Consider the following 18,732-nt stretch of genomic DNA (forward strand, 5'->3'; position numbering starts at 1 on the left):
ACAACCGCTTCTCACCTCCACCTGCTGTGGCCCAGTGGTGGAGGGGAAGCTTAGGGCACCCCAGTCTCTCAATATGACACTCTGCTGTGCCTGGAGCTGGTTTGGGGCTGGAAGAGCCAACAGGCCTTTCTAGAAAACTGGGCTTTGGTGGTTTAGATCCTTACCGTTCAAAGCGTGGTCCAGAGGCCCAGAGCATCAGCATCACCTGGGAGCTGGTCAGAGATGCAGAGCCCTGACTCCTGAAGATGGCATTCTGTCCCCAGGAGAAAGCACCCTCCCTCCACACATACCTGGCAGGCCCTTTGTGGGGTCAGTTTAGGGAATGGAGGGGGTGCCAGCCCAGGCATCAGACCTCAGGCAGCTCCCCAGCTCTGCATCCTGCCCCTCCTCCTGGGCACACCCCAGAGAGGTCGCCCCTGCAGGGACCAGCAGTGGGTGAGTTGTGTCAGGAGCTTATGGATCAGCAGCCCTTTTCTAGGTCACCAGGGTTGCGGGATGGGCCCCTACTGCCCATGGCAGGAGGGCAAAGGGCAGGATCAGCGGCCTTGGCATCTTTTTTTTTTTTTTTTAAAGATTTTTTATTTTTTTCTTTTTCTCCCCAAAGCCCCCCAGTACATAGTTGTATATTCTTTGTTGTGGGTCCTTCTAATTGTGGCATGTGGGACGCTGCCTCAGCGTGGTTTGATGAGCAGTGCCATGTCCGCGCCCAGGATTCGAACCAACGAAACACTGGGCCGCCTGCAGCGGAGCGCGCGAACTTAACCACTCAGCCACGGGGCCAGCCCCATTTGGCATCTTGACTCTCAGCCCACTGCCCCTGAGTGGGGGGTCAGGAGAGAGGGCAGAAAGAGGGGTCGGGGGTGACCTTATCTGGGCCAGGAAAGACTTTCAGGTGGCAAGACTTCTCTCCTGGGAGGTCCCTGGGCAGGCCTGGACGTCCAGAAACACTACCGATGCTGTTAATGGTTATTTGGCGCTCAGCACGTGTCCGGTACCCGGATGCGAGTAGAGGTCACTGCGGCAGCAGTAATTCCCAGCCTGTGGCTGCAGCACATTCACCTGCTAAAGGCAGATTCCGGGGCGCACTCCAGGCCTCCTGAACCTCCAGGGCCAGGCCTGGGAACGTGCTTTGAATCAGGGCCCTGGGGAATTCTTGGGATCAGAGACTTTGGGGAAACACCCACCTTCCCCAAGCCCCGAATGAGGCTGCCCGACGCTGACATTCATTCACCCACCCGCTCATTCCACCTTTAGGGAATATCCACTTCCTTCACTGACCCACCCGCTCTATTCCGCCCGGGGTCATTCACGGTCCCCAAGTCCGCCTCTCGGCCCGAACCATCTCCTCCCCACCGCCGCTCTGGCTTCGCCCTGAATCCCTCCACTCTGGGCGTCGGCTCTTTGTCTCCCTGGGCCCTGGGACCCTCCCAAGCCCCGCCCCCGCCCTGGCGGTCGAGCCCACCTCCCCAGCCCGCGACTGCGCTCTGGGCCCCGCGCGCCCCGCCCCCACCCGGCGACCTGCGCGGAGGCGGCACCGCGGGGCGCAGGCTCCGACCCCACCGCTCACCACAGGCCGCGCATCCTAGCACCTCGGCGGCGGGAGGCGGAGCCGGAGCCTGGGGCGTGGGCTCCAGGTGGCTCTGGGGAGGATGAAGCAGGTATGGCCGCGGGGACGCTGGGGTGGGAGGATGGTGGTGAGGACGGGAGGAGGCTGCGGGAGCGCTGGGAGGAGCCGGGAGGATTAGGGATGCACGAGTCTGGGGCCTGGGCCTGGGCCGGACCCCAAATGGGCAGGAGAGTGGAGGAGGCCTCCGTCGGCAGCCACAGGGGAGGGGCGCCGCCAGCAGAGAGGGTGGAGGTGGGGATGCGCGGGAGGGCTGGCCCGCCACCAGCCTTTGGTGTACCCCCAGGCCCTGGTGGACGATACTGAGGATGTGTCCCTGGATTTTGGCAACGAAGAGGAGCTGGCCTTTCGGAAAGCCAAGATCAGGTATGTTGGGACTGGCTTTGGGCAAGTATCGCCCAAAGCTGCAAATTCATTCACTCCCATTCGCTCACCCACTCATCCATCCGTTCATTCATTCATTCATTCATTCATAATGTATCGAGCACCAAGTGTGTGCCTGGCATGGGCTAGGGACACACCCTGGACAGATCAGACGAGGTTCGTGGAGCCTGCAGTCTGCGGGGGGAGGGGATTAACATTGCACAGGCCAACAGAGATGTTAACAAGATAATTACAGAGTGTGAGAAGTCTTGGGAAGAAAATCAACAGGGTGATGAAATAGAAAGTAACAGGGGAAGGCTCTTTGCCCTAGTGCAATCAGGGAGGGCCTCTCTGAGGAGGCAACATTTGAGCTGAGACCTGAATGATGAGAAGCTGCCAGCTGTGGGAGACTCTGGAGGAAGGGTATTCCAAATGGAAGGAACAGCAGGTGCAAAGGCCCTGAGGCGAGGCTGTGTTGGAAGGTCAGAGAAAGGCCACTGTGTCTGGAGGGTGGTGGGAGAGGAGAGAGGGGTCGTCAGGAGGCTGGAGAAGTGGACAAGGGATTGAATTTTTATTCTAATTCTTGTTTCAGCTCCAGCCAGGCAGACATAGTGTCCTGGGTCAAGTCACTTGCCTGCCTGAGACCTTCGGCATCCCAGAAGGCGGCAGGAGTAAGGTGGGAGGTGTGACACTGATGACCCAGACAGCTGCAACATCTAGAAACCCCTGTGGCTCCCTTACTTCTGCCCCATCTCTCTTTCCAGCCATCAGAGCCAGCGGGCGTGGGGGCCTGGCACCTGGTGCTTAAATTCTGTGATTCGAATCCAGTAAACCGCAGGAAGGAATAGGATGGTATTAGTGTCCCAGGGCCACTGTAAGAAATGACCATAAACTTGTTGGCTTAAAACAACAGTTTTGGAGGCTAGAAGTCCAAGATCAGGGGCCGGCCCCGTGGCCGAGTGGTTGAGTTCACGCGTTCCGCTTCGGCAGCCCAGGGTTTCACTGGTTCAGATCCTGGGCGCGGACATGGCGCTGCTCGTTGGGCCATGCTGAGGCGGCGTCCCACATGCCACAACTGGAAGGACCCACAACTGAAATATACAACTGTGTACTGGGGGGAACTTGAGAGAAAAAGCAGGGGAAAAAAAAGGGAAAAAGAAGAAGAAGAAAAAAGATTGGCAACAGTTGTTAACTTAGGTGTCAATCTTTAAAAAAAAATAAAAAAAGAAGTCCAAGATCAGTTTCCCAGGGCTGAAACCAGGCTGCTGGCAGGGCCACACTTTCTCCAGAGGCCCTGGGGGAGAATCTGTTCCCTGCCTTTTCCAGCTTCTGGCGGCGGCTGGCTTGGGGCCCCTCCCTCCCTCTTCAAGCCAGCAGGGTAGCATCTTCCCATCTCTCTCTGCTCCGTTCCCACATTGCCTTTCCCTCTGTGTTCCGTCTCCCTCTGCCTCCTCTTATATGGTGACTTGTGACTGCATGTAGGGCCCGCTGGATAATCCCCCCATCTGGAGATCCTTGACTTAATCCCGTCTGCCAAGTCCTTTTTGCCATAGAAGGGAGCGTCCACAAGGTCCAGGGATTAAGACCTGGATGTTTTGGGGGGCCATTATTCAGCCCACCATAATGATCAGTGGTTATCTTTAAGGAAAGACACTGTAAGGGAATTGGAATCCTGGGGAAAGAATCTTACAGAACATCGAAACTCCTTATACATTCAGTCTTTATTGAGCACCTCCTGTATGCCCAACTCTGGGCTGGTGTCTGGGGGTGCCTGGTATACAGGATACAGCCCTGCCTTTATGGAGTCCACCGGTCTAGAGCAGGGATGGCTAACCTTGACACTGTTGACATTTTGGGCCAGATACTTTGCCGTGGGGGCTGTCCTGTGCACTGTAGGATGTTTAGCAGCATCTCTGGCCTCTACTCACCAATGCCAGTAGCACCCCATCAATAATGTCTCCAGACACTGCCGATTGTCCCCTGGGGGACAGACCTGCCCCTGGCTGAAAACTGTTGGTGTGGAGGTGCAGGGCATAGGCATGCCCATGGCTGTTACGACTCAGTGTTTTAAATGCTGTGATAGGCAAAAGCTTGGCGCTTGTCCTAGGCAGGGGAGAGGTGACAGCTAAGCTGAAACCCAGACGACAGGCAGGAGTTGGCTAAGCAGGGGAGGAGGGGAGGGGTGTCACTGTGGCTCAAGGATCCCCAGGGATCCTGGGGAGTGGTCTGTACAGAGGCTGGGGCCAGACCCTGAGGGCTTATAAGTAAAGTTCTAGAGCCGCGCTGTCACTGGAACTTTCTATGAGGATGAGAGTGTGCTATGTTTGTGCTATCCAATATGGTGGCCACCAGCCCCCTGTGACTGTTGAGCACCATATTGGACAATGCACTTGTAGAGTTTCGTCACCACCGAAGGGCTTTCCACGAGGCAGTGGCGTGATCAGAGCTGCAGGATGCAGGAAGGGTTGTAGGGGCAGATGGAAGCCGGGAGCAGAAGCTGGGAGCTTGGACCAGGGCCCTGGCCGGGACGATGGAAGGAAGTGGAGGGGCCCAGAGCAACACAGGAGGCAGAATCAGCTGGCCTTGGTGATGTCAAGATGTGGGGTGGTGACAGGGGCAGTCAAGAGTGATGCCCAGGCTTCTGGCCTAGTGATCCAGGCAAAGGAGCACTGATAGAGTCAAAGATGTTGGGCCCAGGGTGGTCCTCATTCGGTTGTGGTGGAATGTTCTAATGGCCAGGTTTGGTGGGCAGCTGGGAAGAGAGGCTGGTCTCTCTGGGGATCATCTGGGCTGCATTCAGAGATCTGGGAGGCGGCAGCTCATGGGCCCATCTGCGTCTGAGAGCCACCAATCCCAGAATCCTCTGGTGTGCCCAATGCAGATTTCTGGGCCCAGCCCTGGCCCTGCATAACCAGATTCACAGGGGATGGGCCTGGTAATGTGAGTTTAAAATAGCATCTCTCATTGATTCTGATGCTCAAGAATATAGAGATGACTCTAAAACCCTAAGAATAAATGAACCCACCCAGATAGCAGGGTGGAAAGGGGTTCTTAACTGAGGCCCATGGATGGGCTTCAGGGGGTCCTGGAACCCTCTAGAAACTATTATCTGAGTTTCATATGTATGCTGCTTTAGGAAAAGGGCTCAGATTTTTATTGGATTCGCCAGTGATCCAACAGTGAAGAATCACCAGGAGAGAGTGGGAATGGTTATTTGTAAATTCCGTGTTGAAATGGAGGCCAGGTTGACCCTGAGGGAGGTGATACTGTGGAAGGGGCCCTATAACAGGAGTCTGGGATTTCGGGGCCACTTCTTCCCGTACCACTTGCTGGCTTTGTGATTTTGGGGCAGGTCACCTTGCCTTGATGAGCCTCCGTTAACCCGTCTGTGAAATGGGGATAATTGTAACAGCCTGACCTCACCACGTGGTCGCTAAACAAGTTGTTCAGTCGATAATTTATCCATTGTCTGTGAAGCAGGTGCCCGGCTAAGCCCTGGGGATCGAGGCCTGGTCCCTGCCCGTCCTGGCGTGGTTCCAGGTCAGTGAGGTGCAGTGTTGCAGTGGGGGCTCCTGTGGTGGGGGGCGCCTGGCAGCATCAGCAGAGGATGCGTTACACCTGGGCAGGTAGAGGAAATGTCGGCTGTGCTCTGTGTGTGTGTGTTTTCCCCAGTGGACCACTTTTTTTTTTTTCACTTTTTTGTATTGTGAAAACAAACCCCACAACATAAAATTTACCATCTTAACCATTTTTAAGTGTACAGTTCAGTCGTGTTAAGTATATTCATGTTGTTGTGAAAACGATCTCCAGAATTTTTTCCATCTTGCAAATCTGAAACTCTGTACCCATTGAATAGCAACTCCCCGTTTCCCCTCCCCCCGGCCTCTGGTATCCATCGTTCTTCTTTCTGTCTCTATGAATTTGACAACTTTAGATACCTCATGTAAGCGGAATCATATAGTGTTTGTCTTGTTGTGACTGGCTTATTTTACTTAACATAATGTCCGCAAGGTCCATCCATGTTGTAGCAGGCGTCAGAATTTCTTTCCTTTTTAAGGCTGAATAATATTCCACTGTGTGTGCATGCCACATCTTGTTCATCCCTTCATCTGTCAACGGACACTTGGGCACCTTCTATGTTTTAGCTGTTATGAATAGTCCTGCAGTGAACATGGATGGGCGGCTCTCTCTTCAGGACCCTGCTTTCAATTCTTCTTGATATATACCCCGCAGTGGAATTGCTGGGTCTATGGTAATTCTTTGTTAAATTTTTTGAGGAACTTCCATGCTATTTTCCATAACAGTTGCACCGTTTTACAATCCTACCAGCAATGCAGAGGGTTCTAATTTCCCTACATCCTCACCAACACTTGTTGTTTTCTGTTTTTTCATCACCCGTCCTGACGGATGTGAGGTGGTCCCTCATGGTGGTTTTGACTGACACGTCCCTAATGATTAGCAATGATCAGCATCTTCTCATGGGCTTGTTGGCCATTTGTACATCTTCTTTGGAGAAATGTCTTTCCAAGTCCTTTGCCCATTTTTTTAATCGGGTTATTGGATTTTTTTGTCGTTGACTTGTAGTTCTTTATATATTCTGGATATTAGCCTCTTATGAGATATGTGATTTGCAATATTTTCTCCCGTTCCATAGGTTGCCTTTTCACTCTATGGATTGTGGCGTTTGATGCACAAAAGTTTATTAGTTTGATGTAGTTTTATTCATCTACTTTTACTTCTGTTGCATTAGCTGTTGGTGTCATATTATGTGTGTTCTAAATTGGAATTTAATTCACGTATCATAAATTCACCCTTTTAAAGTATACAATGCAGTGTAGTTTTTAGTATATTCACAAGATCATAGAATCATCATCACTGTCTAGTTCCAGGATTTTTTCATTACCCCAAATGGAAACTCTGTGCCCATTAAGCGGTCACTTCCATGTCCCCCCTCCCTCCAGCCGCTGACAACCACTAATCTGCCTTTTGTCTCTATGGATTTGCCTATTCTGGACATTTCATATGAGTGGAATCCTACAACATGAGGCCTTTTATCTGGCTTCTGTCACTTAGCGTCGTGTTTTCAAGGTTTGTCCATGTCTTGGCATTTCTTCCTTCCTTTTTTTTGGCTGAATAATATTTCACTGTGTGGATGGAGCACATTTTGCTTATGCATTCATCAGTTGGTGGACATTCGCGTTGTTTCTGCTTTTTTGGTTTTTATGAATAATGCTGCTGTGGACATCTGTGTACAAGTTTTTCTGTGAACACATGATCTCACTTCTCTTGGGCATAAACCGAGAAGTGGCATTGCTAGGCTATGCGGTAACGATTTTAGCCATGCTGTGTTGCACACCGACTTTTAGTGAGTTCTCTGGGCTTCCAGCTGCCTTGGGGAGTAGGAGGAGCCTGGACTCTGGGTCAGGCAGACGCAGCTTTAGACCTTGATTCCCCCATTCCCCACGCAACTAATTGCACTTATGGGTTCCCCTTGGCGGACAACCTCGCAAGACACAGACAGGCCTTTATATAAAACTGTGTTGACTCAGCTTCTAGAAGGATTCAGGGTGATGACACTGCATCTTTGTCTCTTTGGAGACCCACCACCGCCCACACACACAGCTCCTTTTGCTCTGTCAGCTACACGGGCGTGCTGGGCTGCCAGGGGCAAGAGCCAGAATGCCAGGAGTCACCTTGAAGCGTAGAAGCTTCAGCCCCTATTTCCCGCCAACCTCTTCTGTGATTCTGATCACCAACGTCCAAGGCCTGCTTGACAGCTCGGTTCCTCCAACCCAGGCGTGGTTCCACGCTACAAGCTGGCAGCTCCGACCCTGCCATGGGAGACCCAGGTCATTCCCAGGCAGGCCTGATGTTAACCCTTTACTCACAGTGACCTTGAACAAGTCAGGGCGTCTTCTGGACCCACCGTTTTCTCGTGTGTAAGATGGGGGTGATGTTAGCTTCTTCACAGGGTTCTGTAAAGAGAACTGAACGAGGTGATGAATGGATGTAATGAGCCTGTGGGGACCCCAACACCTCCTCTGGGCTTCAAGAATGGATCTGTTATCTGCCTGCAAATGTAACTTGCGTGTCCTGTCCCTGTGGGTAGGGCTGGGTGGAGGCACGTCCTTGGTTGGAACAGGATGTCACACTGGGGTTGTCCCAGGAGCTGGAGACTGCCTGCCATGGAAAGTTGTGTTTATGCTTTCAAGGCACTGTCTCCACAAAGTTCATCGGGACCCAAAGCTCATGGATTCCAATGGATTCCCACCCAAAGCCGGATGATCTCCTCTTGCCCCTGGCAGATTTCTTGCATCTGATTATGGTTTCAATTGTCAGGGCTGGTTTGTTGGTGGGGTTTGGTCAGTGTTTCCTAGCTAGTCCTCATTCAGCCCAGGGGGCATCAAATTGAGAAGGACACTGTCCTCTGGTCCCAGACACCACAGGGAGTTCATGTCAGTGGGGGCCAGGTCCCAAGGCAAAAGTCACGTGGAATCAAAACTACCCCTGTCAATCTGTAACTAGCCCATCAAGTGAAGTAATGCTTTGCCTTTCAAGAAGTCTTCACCGTCAATTTATCTTCCCATGTTGGATGCAAAAGCTGTTCCTCAAAATGAGCCGCAGACGAAATTGTCGGCTGGTTTTTTAGGGGAAGTTATAGCGCGGGAAAAATAATGGTAGCAGACACTTACCTTGCATTTACTACAGGCAGGCACCAGTCTGAGTGTTTACTTATAATAATTCGTCTAATCTGTGTTACCAACCTGTGAAGTAGACACTGTGATCTTTATCAGTTTCGGGATGAAAGAAATTGACGGGAGGAGAGTTGAGTGACTTGCTGAACATCACACAGCTCTTGAGGTGCGGGGTGAGGACTTGGACCCTCAGAGTCTGGCTCTAGGGTCTGCATCTTATATTACGCTGTGTTTAGGGGACCAGATGCTCGCACAGCGAGACGCGATGAGCTCTGCCAGGGGATTGGTGTTTTCCGGGCTTCCAGCTTGTGCTTACTCTGAGGAGTCACTTTATATTTTCCTTGAGTAAATGACAGTGCAGAACCACCCCCACTATTTAGAACCGGCTTTTTTAACCTTGGCATTGCTGGTATTTTGGGCTGGAGAATTCTTTGTGCTGGGGCTGTCCCGTGCGTTGTAGGATTTTCGCATCAGTAGCACCCCACCCCCAGTTGTGACAACCAAAAGTGACTCCAGACATGGCCAGATGCTTCCCGGGGGCAAATCACCCCCAGTTGAGAGCCCTGATTTAGGTTATTCTCTCTCTCTATCTGTCTGGGATTTGGGTTTGGATAAGCTGAATTTGCATCTGGGGGGACTCAGAGCGTTCCTGACACCTCTGTGTTTGCCATTGACCCAAGGGAAGCTGGTGGGGCGGGGGGCAAGAAAGGAGCGGTGCAGGTTGTGGTGCAGATGGAGGCTCGGTGGCTGCCTGTTACTCTGAGAAATCAACACAGGCACAGGCCTCTTTGCCACGCACACACACACACACACATACACACACACACAATCGCGCACACACACACAATCGCACACACACACAATCTCACACACACACACAATTACACACACATACATACACACACAATCACACACACAATCGCACACACACACAATCACACACACATACACACACAATCGCACACACACAATCACACACACACAATCACACATACACATACACACAATCACACACACACATACACACATACACACAATCACACACACAATCGCACACACACAATCACACACATACACAATCACGCACACAATCACACACACAAATCGCACACACACACACACATACACACACACACAATCGCGCACACACACATACATACACACACAATCACACACCCATACACACACAATCGCACACACAATCACACACACATACACACACAATCGCGCGCACACACACATACACACACACATACACAATCGCACATACACACACAATCACACACACACACAATCGCACACACACATACAATCCACACACATACAATCACACACACACATACACACACACATACACACACACAATCACACACACACATACATACACACACAATCGCGTACACGCGCGCGCAGCACACACACACACACACACACACACACATCATGCTCCAACATACAGAGGAGAAGAACTTTGGTTTTTCTTTGTCGTTACTCCAAGAAGTCTGTTCACCTCAGTAAGTGGGCCCAGACCCCCGTCCCCAGTGACTCTGGGGAACAAGTCACGCTGCCCCCTCTTCACTCTAAAATCTATTTAAAAAATATAGAAATATGACCCATGAGCAGGTCACACCGAGAGCTGATTGTTTAATTTTAAGGAAGGTCCACGATTACCAAGGAAAATAACCCACAGAATCAGGGAACTAGAGAAATTTCAGTTCTCTTTGATTAGGGTGCAGAATTACATATTTTGAAATTAACTCCCGGCATCTCCAGCAGCTGGACTTCCTCTTATTCATATTTCTTGTTAACGTGAAATTGATTGCATAAGCCGTGCCAATAATAAAATCACTCGGGAGATTTCTGCTGAACTGTGACCCGCATCATTGGGGAAGGCGTTTGGAGACCAGGAGGGGACGTTGATCAGGCTCCTTGATGTTTGATGTTGGACGGCAGCTTGACTGTGCGGACCTGTGGCCTTTAACTCTCTCATTTGTTTATTTCAGGGTTGATGCTGTTGACATTTGGGGCTGGGCATTCTCTATCGTGCGGCTGTCCCGGGCGCTGTAGGATGTTTAGCAGCATCCCTGGTCTCACCCACTAGATGCCAGTAGCAATCCCCCAGTTGTGACAAGCAAACATGTCTCCAGACATTGCTGGGGGCCCCCAAATGACCTTATTTTTGAGAACCACTGGTTTTTTCTTTTGCTCACTCGCTTATTCATTAAATGAACAAAAATGTTCAGGGACCTTTGTGTACCAAACACGGTTCTGGGGGACACAGAGAAAGCCAGACAGGCCTGGTCCCTGCCCTCGTGAAGGTGACATTTTAATTAGGGAGAAGACAGTGACCATATGAGCGAGTATCTAAACAAAGTAACTTCAGAGAGGGGCAAGTGCCACGAAGGGGAGTGTGAGAAAAAGGGGGCCCAGGGCCAGGACTCCTTTAGATCAAGGAGGGCTCGGAGGACGCCTGAGGAGGAGCACTGGGACTGAGACCCGAATGCAGAGGAGGAGCCAGGCATGGGAAGATCTGCAGAGAAGAGAGTTCTGGCAGAGGAAACAGCAAGTGCAAAGGCCCTGAGGTGGAAGGTATATTCTAGGGATTGTCAGAACCAGGCCAGGCAGTAGAAAGTGAGAGAGTGGGAGGTGGAGGCACAGTTGGAGATTTGGAGGAAAGGATGTGGGAGGCTTCCAAGATTCCCACAGGGAATCTGGAATTTTGTCTGCTTTTGATGGGCAGTCTCTGAAGAGATTTGATAGGGGAGAGGTCTGATCTGCTTGACACCCGAGAAGGCTGCCTGTGACTGCCGTGTGGCCTGGGGTGCAAGAATGGAAGAGGTGAGATCTGTGAGGAGGCTGGTGAAGGGCCCAGGGTGGAGGATGCCGGTGGCTGGGTTGGCGGAACTCCAGGGACACACTTGGCTCAAATTGACTTTGTCCAGATTCTGCCAGCTGCCAGTCTGGGACTTCTGAGATTCCAGAGAGACGGTTGAAGGCAGAGGGTCCCCGATGCCGGGTGCGGGGTCTGTGTTCCCTGGAGATCTCAACTTCATCAGCATCCCCAGGGACCCCCCAAGGAACGGCCAGAACTTCGGGTTGCCTCTCCCGGAAGATGCTGACTCGGTAGGTGTTGAGACGGGCGTGAAAGGCGCCTGAATGTGATGCTGCTGTAGTCCGAGCGACTTGGCGTATTTTTCCAGGTTGTGTATTTCTGGATAAGTAGGGAATGCTTACCCTGGGTCGTGTGTGTGTGTGTGTGTGTGTGTGTGTGTTCACCTTCATTGGGATGGGGATAGGTGTTGATACAAGGCTTAGCCGTATATTCTGGCAGGTGATGCAGTGACATTTCCTTATTAAAGACCAACTCAATAAATTCGGCTTGGAATCCAAGGGGAAAGGCCCTGGGACCGCCCCTTCCCCAGCCCTAAGGAAATCCTCTGCACGCAGGGGCTCTGCCCTGGGTATCCCATGGCCACTTACTCATTCCTTACTCATTACACGACCAAGGAAGCTTCCAGAATGACTCAGAAACAGCCACAAATGGTGTTAATGGGCCTTCACGTTTTAATGTGCTTCTCTCTCCTGGATGCTAAAATACTTTAGACTAGACAGTGCACAGGAACTGGGAGGCGACTGACTCCCAGCCTCAGACATATTCTGTGAAAATTGCAGCAGGTCACGTTAGAAACCTGACTTGCTCAGAGTAGATGAACCACAGAGACAGAAGGGAGGTTGGGGGTTACCAGGGGCTGCAGGGAGGGAAAAATGGGGAGACACTGCCCGATGGGTGTGGAGGCTTACTTTGGAATGATGGAAAGGTTTCTAAACAACAGTGGGAAGTGTTAAATGCCACTGAATTGTCCCCTTTAAAACGAGTAATTTTGTATGATGTGAATTTCACCTCATAAACTCTTCTGTTGTATTTTTTTTTTTTTTAGATTTTATTTTTTCCTTTTTCTCCCCAAAGCCCCCTGGTACATAGTTGTGTATTCTTCGTTGTGGGTTCTTCTAGTTGTGGCATGTGGGACGCTGCCTCAGCGTGGTGTGATGAGCAGTGCCATGTCCGCGCCCAGGATTCCAACCAACGAAACACTGGGCCGCCTGCAGCGGAGCACGCGAACTTAACCACTCGGCCATGAGCAGCCTCTTCTGTTGTATTATTTTTATTTTTTAGACTTTTAAAGCAGTTTTAGGTTCACAACAAAATTAAGGGGAAGGTACAGAGATTTCCCATAGATCCCCTGCACGCTCCCATGCATCAACACCCCCCACCAGATGAGCTGTTGGTTATAATTGGTGAACCTATATTGACACAGCATAATCACCCAAAGTCCATGGCTTACATCAGGATTTGCTCTTGGTGTTGTGCATGCAAAGGGTTTGGATGTGTACCCACCATTACGGGCTCATACGGAGTGGTTTCGCTGCCCCCAGAATCCTCTGTGCTCCACCTGGCCACTCCTTTCCCCCCTAAGTTGCCCCTGGCAACTGATCTTTTTACTGTCCCCATAGTTTTGTCTTTTCCAGAATGTTGTATAGTTGGAAGGAGTGTGTATCATACAGTATGAAGCATTTTCAGACTGGCTTCTTCCATTTAATAATATGCAATTAAATCTTTTTTTAAAAAAATCTGGATCGCTGACTTCTTTTGAGAAGCTGTTAGAGTTGGATGGGTGGGCCGAGTTGAGTTGGGGACCTGCCCCTTCTGGGTGGGCCCATCACCCAACCAGTTGACTTATTTACCAGCCCAGCCCAGCCCAGCCCTGTAAGCACCTGAATTTGCAGCCCCTCATCACCCCCCCTCAAGGACAGTGGGGAGCAAATGTTAGTCCGACAACAGCGTTTCTGCGCTTTCCAGGGTACATGAGGCTTTGAGTTGGAATTGCTCTGTAATGCTGCGGTTTTCTCCCCAAACCTCTTGAAGCCACTGCCAGGTGCTTGACGGGCCTGTTTGCCATAGCCCAGCCTCCCGGGGCGGGGGGGGAGGCAGGCTGTGTGTGGCCATCCGAGGCTGCTTACCCTGAGTCTCCGTGTTCCTGCTCCTCCCTCGGCATTTGTAAATGCTTCGCTCTCTGCTGCCAAATGTATCCTTTAGATCTTCAAATATTTTTAAAAATTCATCTGTTTTTTAATTGCGATATAATTTACGCAGCATAAAATTCACCCTTTAAAGTATATAACTCAGTGGTATATTCCGAAGGTTGTGCAACCACGATCGTTAGCTCATTCTGGAATGTGTTCATTGCCCCCCCAAAGAAAGTCTGTGTCGTTTAGATATCCGTTCTCATCACTGCTAAGCAGCAGCCCCCACTGAGCTCGGTGCCCCTCCTTGCAGCCCCACAGCCCCCGTGTCCATCCCAGGTCTGATGGCCAGCTGTTGGGTCCACCTCTTGGGTTTGTTAAAATGTCAGTAAATAGCCAAGAGCCTCCTGGATGCCCTGCCCCGGGACCAGCTCTGAATTAGCACCTGGAACAGCAGCAGGGGCAGCTGGCCGGACCCTGCGCCATTGTCCATTCTGCTTGGACAGAGGCCCTGCTGTGTCACTTGTTGAATATTTTGATGGTGACCCTGCTTCTCCCACTTATGGCCTGTGGGATCTGGGTTGAAACTGCCCGTTAGCTTCTTTGCCTCCCCCCCTGCCCTGGAGACTGGTGATGTCCGCGAAGGCAGGACCCTGTCCATTTTGTTCCCTGCATTCTCCCAGATCTAGCATGGCGCCTGGTAAATTGTAGGTGGTCAAAAAATGTAGGGTCGTGGCTTTAAGCCCAGTTTATCAAAGTCCCTTCTTTCCTGAACAATCTTGAAAATCAGTTTAAACCACCGATATGTTGATTGCAAATTCAGTTCCATGTCCTGGTTCAGTTTCAACTACGATTTCGATTTTAGCATTGGTCCTTGTTCTGAATACCAGGTTACCCTGCAGACAGTAAATGCACATCCACGGCGGTTACAAGACCTGCTGCTTTCAGTGCGATGGGGCGTGTCAGTGGTTGATGAAACCCCACATGAAAGAATCGTAAAATACAGCAACAAAATACGTTAGGTTGGAAAATAATATTTTGAATGAATGTCCTTAAAAGGACTTAAAATAACTTTTTACTGTGAAATAATTTCAAATGTACAGGAAAGCAGCGAGAACAGTACAAGGAGCCGATACATAGCTTTTACGTTGATTCACCAATTGTTAGCACTGCCGTGTGTGTGTGTGTGTGTTTTCTGAAGTGTTCGAGAGTAAGTTGCACACATCGTGCTCCCTTGCCCTCTAAGAACAGGTTATTCTCTTATATAAGCAGAGCGCAATGACTAAAACTAAAAACCTTATGTAATCTACAGTCCATATTCCAGCGTCCTTTATAGCAACTTTTTTTTCCCCGTTCAAGATCCGATCCAGGATAGCCCATCACATTTAGTCATCCTGGAGCAATTCTCAGCCTTTCTTGATCTTTCATGACATGGACAGTTTTGAAGAATAAAGGCCGGCAATTTTGAGGAACGTACCTGAACTTGGGTCTGTCTGGTGTTACGCATGATTTGATCCAGGTTATGATTTTTGGCAGAAATACTGCAGAAATGCTGTGTTCTAAAAGGACATTTTTTCCCAAGCCCTGTCACTACTAAAGGTGGCCCAGAAGTGGCACTTTTTTGCCCTCCACTACCCCTTCCCTGCACCCCAGCCCCCAGATTTTGGTGTTTGATTCCCCTCGCCATTCACAGAACCCAGGGCTCCTTACAGAGAAGTGGGTTGCAAATCTTGAGGCAGAAACCAGTCCGACTAGACCTGGGACATCCTTTTGTTGCCGGAAGGCACAAATAGTTTTAACAATGTCACAGGCTGTTCTTAAAGAAGAAAGAAACTAGTTTAATGGGGATCCCACAGGCCAGCCTGTGGTAGTGATGCAGTATTTGCTGAATGAATTAATATGATTTCACTCAGTTCTCCCATTAAATAACCCATAAGTTAGCCTCTTTGTTTCTAAGATGCTATCATTTTAAAGCACAGTGGCTCAGTTCTGGCTCTTGGGGGTGGTAAATAAATACCGTATTAATATTTGCCAGCATTCATGGGTGCATCCTGATTCTAGACACATTAAAATGGTCAAAAATAAAAATGTGAGTAAAGACAGGATTCTCCCCATTTTGCAGATGAGGAAACGGAAGCTCCTAAGAGCCAGGTTACAACCCAAACTCACACAAGAGTGAACATGGGGTGCCTTCAAGTCCTGCCCACTTTCTAGCAGAATCCAGTGGCTCTTTAGAAATGAGAGCACGTGAGTGGGTGAATTCTACTTTCTCCTTCCAGTGCCAAAAAAAAAAAAGCACCCGCTCTGAGTGAGGGTGGAAACAAACAGGAATACGGTTCCCGACCTTCTTCAACCTCTCCAGGGCGCCACCTGCTCCGAGCGCCTTCCTGCTGGCTCATTTCCGCTCCAGGCTTCTGGAAAGTCAGTCCTTGGCCTCTGTGCTTTTTTCTCTCCCTAAGTTAGTACCCCTGAGTCTCCTGTTTAAAAGACGCGCAGCTGCCCTCATGTGCTCCCCCACCCCCAGCTGCCTTCAGGTAAGACTGGGGGCCTTCATTTTACCACCTGGGTTCTTAGAGGAACCTGATGTTCTTGTCCTTCCTGCCCTTTGAAACGACCTCACAAAACATAAAGTGGATTAGACAGAGTTAAAACTCTTCAACCTTAGAGGCTGTATTAGTTAGCTATTGCTGCATAACAAATTACCCCCCAAACTTAGTGCCTTCAGACAACCAACATTTATTGTCTCCTGCTGTCGCTGAAGGTCAGGAATCTGGGAGCAGCTGAGCTGGGTGGTTCTGGCTCAGGGTTCCGTGAGGTTACAGACATATGAAGGCTCGACTGGGGGGGAGGAGCCTCATCCAAGATGGCTCCCTCACGTGGCTGTTGGCAGGAGGCCTCAGTTCCTTCCCGTGTGGGCCTCTCCATAGGGCTGCTCCCAACATGGCAGCTGGCTTCCCCCAGGGATGGTGAGGGAGAGAGCAAGAGAGAGTGAGCAAGACGGAACCCACAGAGTCTCTTATAACCTAGTCTCAGAAGTGTCATACAGTCACTTCTGATGTATTCTGTCAGTCACGCAGACCGGCCCTGGTGGTTCACTGTGGGACTACACAAGACTGTGAATACCAGGAGGTTGGGATCACTGGGGGCCATCTCAGAGGCTGGCTTCTCACAGATCCCAGCCCAAAGGAACAAATGCACGTGTGTCTACTGAGCGTCCACTGTGCTCTAAGCCCTGAGAGTAGGTAGAGGTGATTATCCCCATCTCTCAGGTGAGGAAGCTGGACCAGAAAGGTTGAGTCCCTTGTTTAAAGGCACACAGTAAATGGCAGAGCTGGAATTTGAAAGGCAGTAGTCTGCTTCTGTGGCTACTTGAAAAAAAGTTATTATAGAGTTCCGAACATATGCCCAAGAGAATAATATAGTGAATCCCATGTACCCCTCGCTCAGCTTCAGCAAGTATCAACTCGTGACCAGTCTTCTTCCTTTTAGACCCTCCGTCTTCATCCTCCCCTGATTATTTTGAAGCAAACCCCAGACAGCATATCACATCACTTCAAACATAAATATTTTGATATGTTCTCTCTAAAAGACAAGGGGGCCAGCCTGGTGGCGTCGTGGTTAAGTTTGTGCGCTCTGCTTTGGCGGCCTGGGGTTTGCAGGTTCGGATCCTGGGCGTGGACCTCACGCCACTGGCCAAGCCACGCTGTGGCAGCATCCCACATAAAATAGAGGAAGATGAGCACAGAGGTTCGCTCAGCGACAATCTTCCTTGAGCAAAAAGAGGAAGATTGGCAACAGGCTCAGGGCCGATCTTCCTCACCAAAAAAATAAATAAATAAATAAAATAAAAGACAAGAATTCATTTTTAAAAAACAAAGCCCCAATAGCATTTTCTCACTTTAAAATAATTAGCAGTTCCCAAATATCACCGAATATCCAGCCAATGTCCAAATGTCCTTGATTGTCTCATAATTTTATTTATTATTTGTTTGAACCACAATTGAATAACTTCCACATATTGCAATCAGTTGCTGTATTTCTTCAAGATCCCCTTTGATCTATAAGTATTCGCTTCTTGCTCGTTCCCCCCCCCCCCCTTGTAATTGATTCGTTGTTCCGTAGAGCTGCTCACGGGGTCAGTTTTGCTGATTGCATGCCTGTAGTGTCCTTTAGTATTTTCCTTTGTCCCCTATATTTCTTGTAAATTACTTAGCATTCAAGCCTTGATGAGATTCAGGTGTGGGGTTTTTTTTTTTGGTGCTGGCAGGGGTTTGTTCTTCCATCAGGGGCTCCTGATGCCTGGTTGTCCTCAGCTGCTTCTCTTGAATTATGCGGGGATTGTGGCATGGTGACATTCCTGTTGTGTCATTCGATCATTTGTGAGCCGAAGTGACCTAGACAGAGATACTCCCCTTCTTCAAGTGTTTAGTCGTTGCAGGATACACTTTATAGAGAAGCGGCATCGTAAATGCTTGATCCTTGCCCTTCACTTTCCCCTTCTCAGATACTGAGTTCATTCCCAGCATCCCCCATAGGCCACCACTGAAGGGTCTAAGTATCACACAACTCATGGACAAAGACCTGTTCTCATGGCTACTCCAATTGTCCCACCATTGGCCAGTGGGAGCCTCTTCCAGTTGGCTTCTGAGTCTTTTTGACCTGACTCTCGTGGCCTTTGACAGCTTCCTTGCTACCTGGGGCTGTTCCGACGTCCCAGCCTCATCGTGTGCGTTTCTCCGTCTGTGCCTGCAATCGCTATTTCTCCGGGAGCCCTGATTCCTTTGGAGAATGGAGTTTAGAGGCCACAGTCTGGGTTCGTCTCCAGCATCAGCTCTCAGGCTCTGTGGCTAGGAGTGTATCAAGCCTGATTATCATCTCCCAGAGGACATGTTTTAGGGAGTCACCAAGCTCATGTCCCTTTCAGTTGACCTATGGTTCATCAGGGGACAGCTGACAGGTGGGGCAGCTATGAAACTCCGGGCGGAGGATGAGTGAGGACATTGGTGCTGGTGGCCAGTCTGCCACTCA

The 18,732-nt window shown here is 50.2% G+C and overlaps 1 protein-coding gene across 9 annotated transcripts in view; it reads left to right on the forward strand.

The window, feature by feature from the left end:
• Positions 1 to 1,112: 1,112 nt before the first annotated feature.
• Positions 1,113 to 18,732, forward strand: part of TVP23A (trans-golgi network vesicle protein 23 homolog A) — a 39,065-nt gene continuing 21,445 nt past the window's right edge. For 5 of the 9 annotated variants that reach the window (XR_011524514.1, XR_011524516.1, XM_070566781.1 and 2 more), the window contains exons 1-2: positions 1,113 to 1,658; positions 1,911 to 1,990. Coding sequence is in view for 6 of the 9 variants with exons in the window: in XM_070566781.1 (XP_070422882.1) it covers positions 1,650 to 1,658; positions 1,911 to 1,990 (89 nt within the window). In the remaining 3 variants the exon portion in view is untranslated. Of the gene's footprint in view, positions 1,659 to 1,910; positions 1,991 to 2,579; positions 2,664 to 18,732 lie in introns of all 9 variants that reach the window. The other 4 variants (XR_011524513.1, XM_070566778.1, XM_070566779.1 and 1 more) reach the window with 1 other exon arrangement.

Source organism: Equus przewalskii, chromosome 12 (assembly GCF_037783145.1).
Source record: "Equus przewalskii isolate Varuska chromosome 12, EquPr2, whole genome shotgun sequence".
NCBI lineage: Eukaryota > Metazoa > Chordata > Mammalia > Perissodactyla > Equidae > Equus > Equus przewalskii.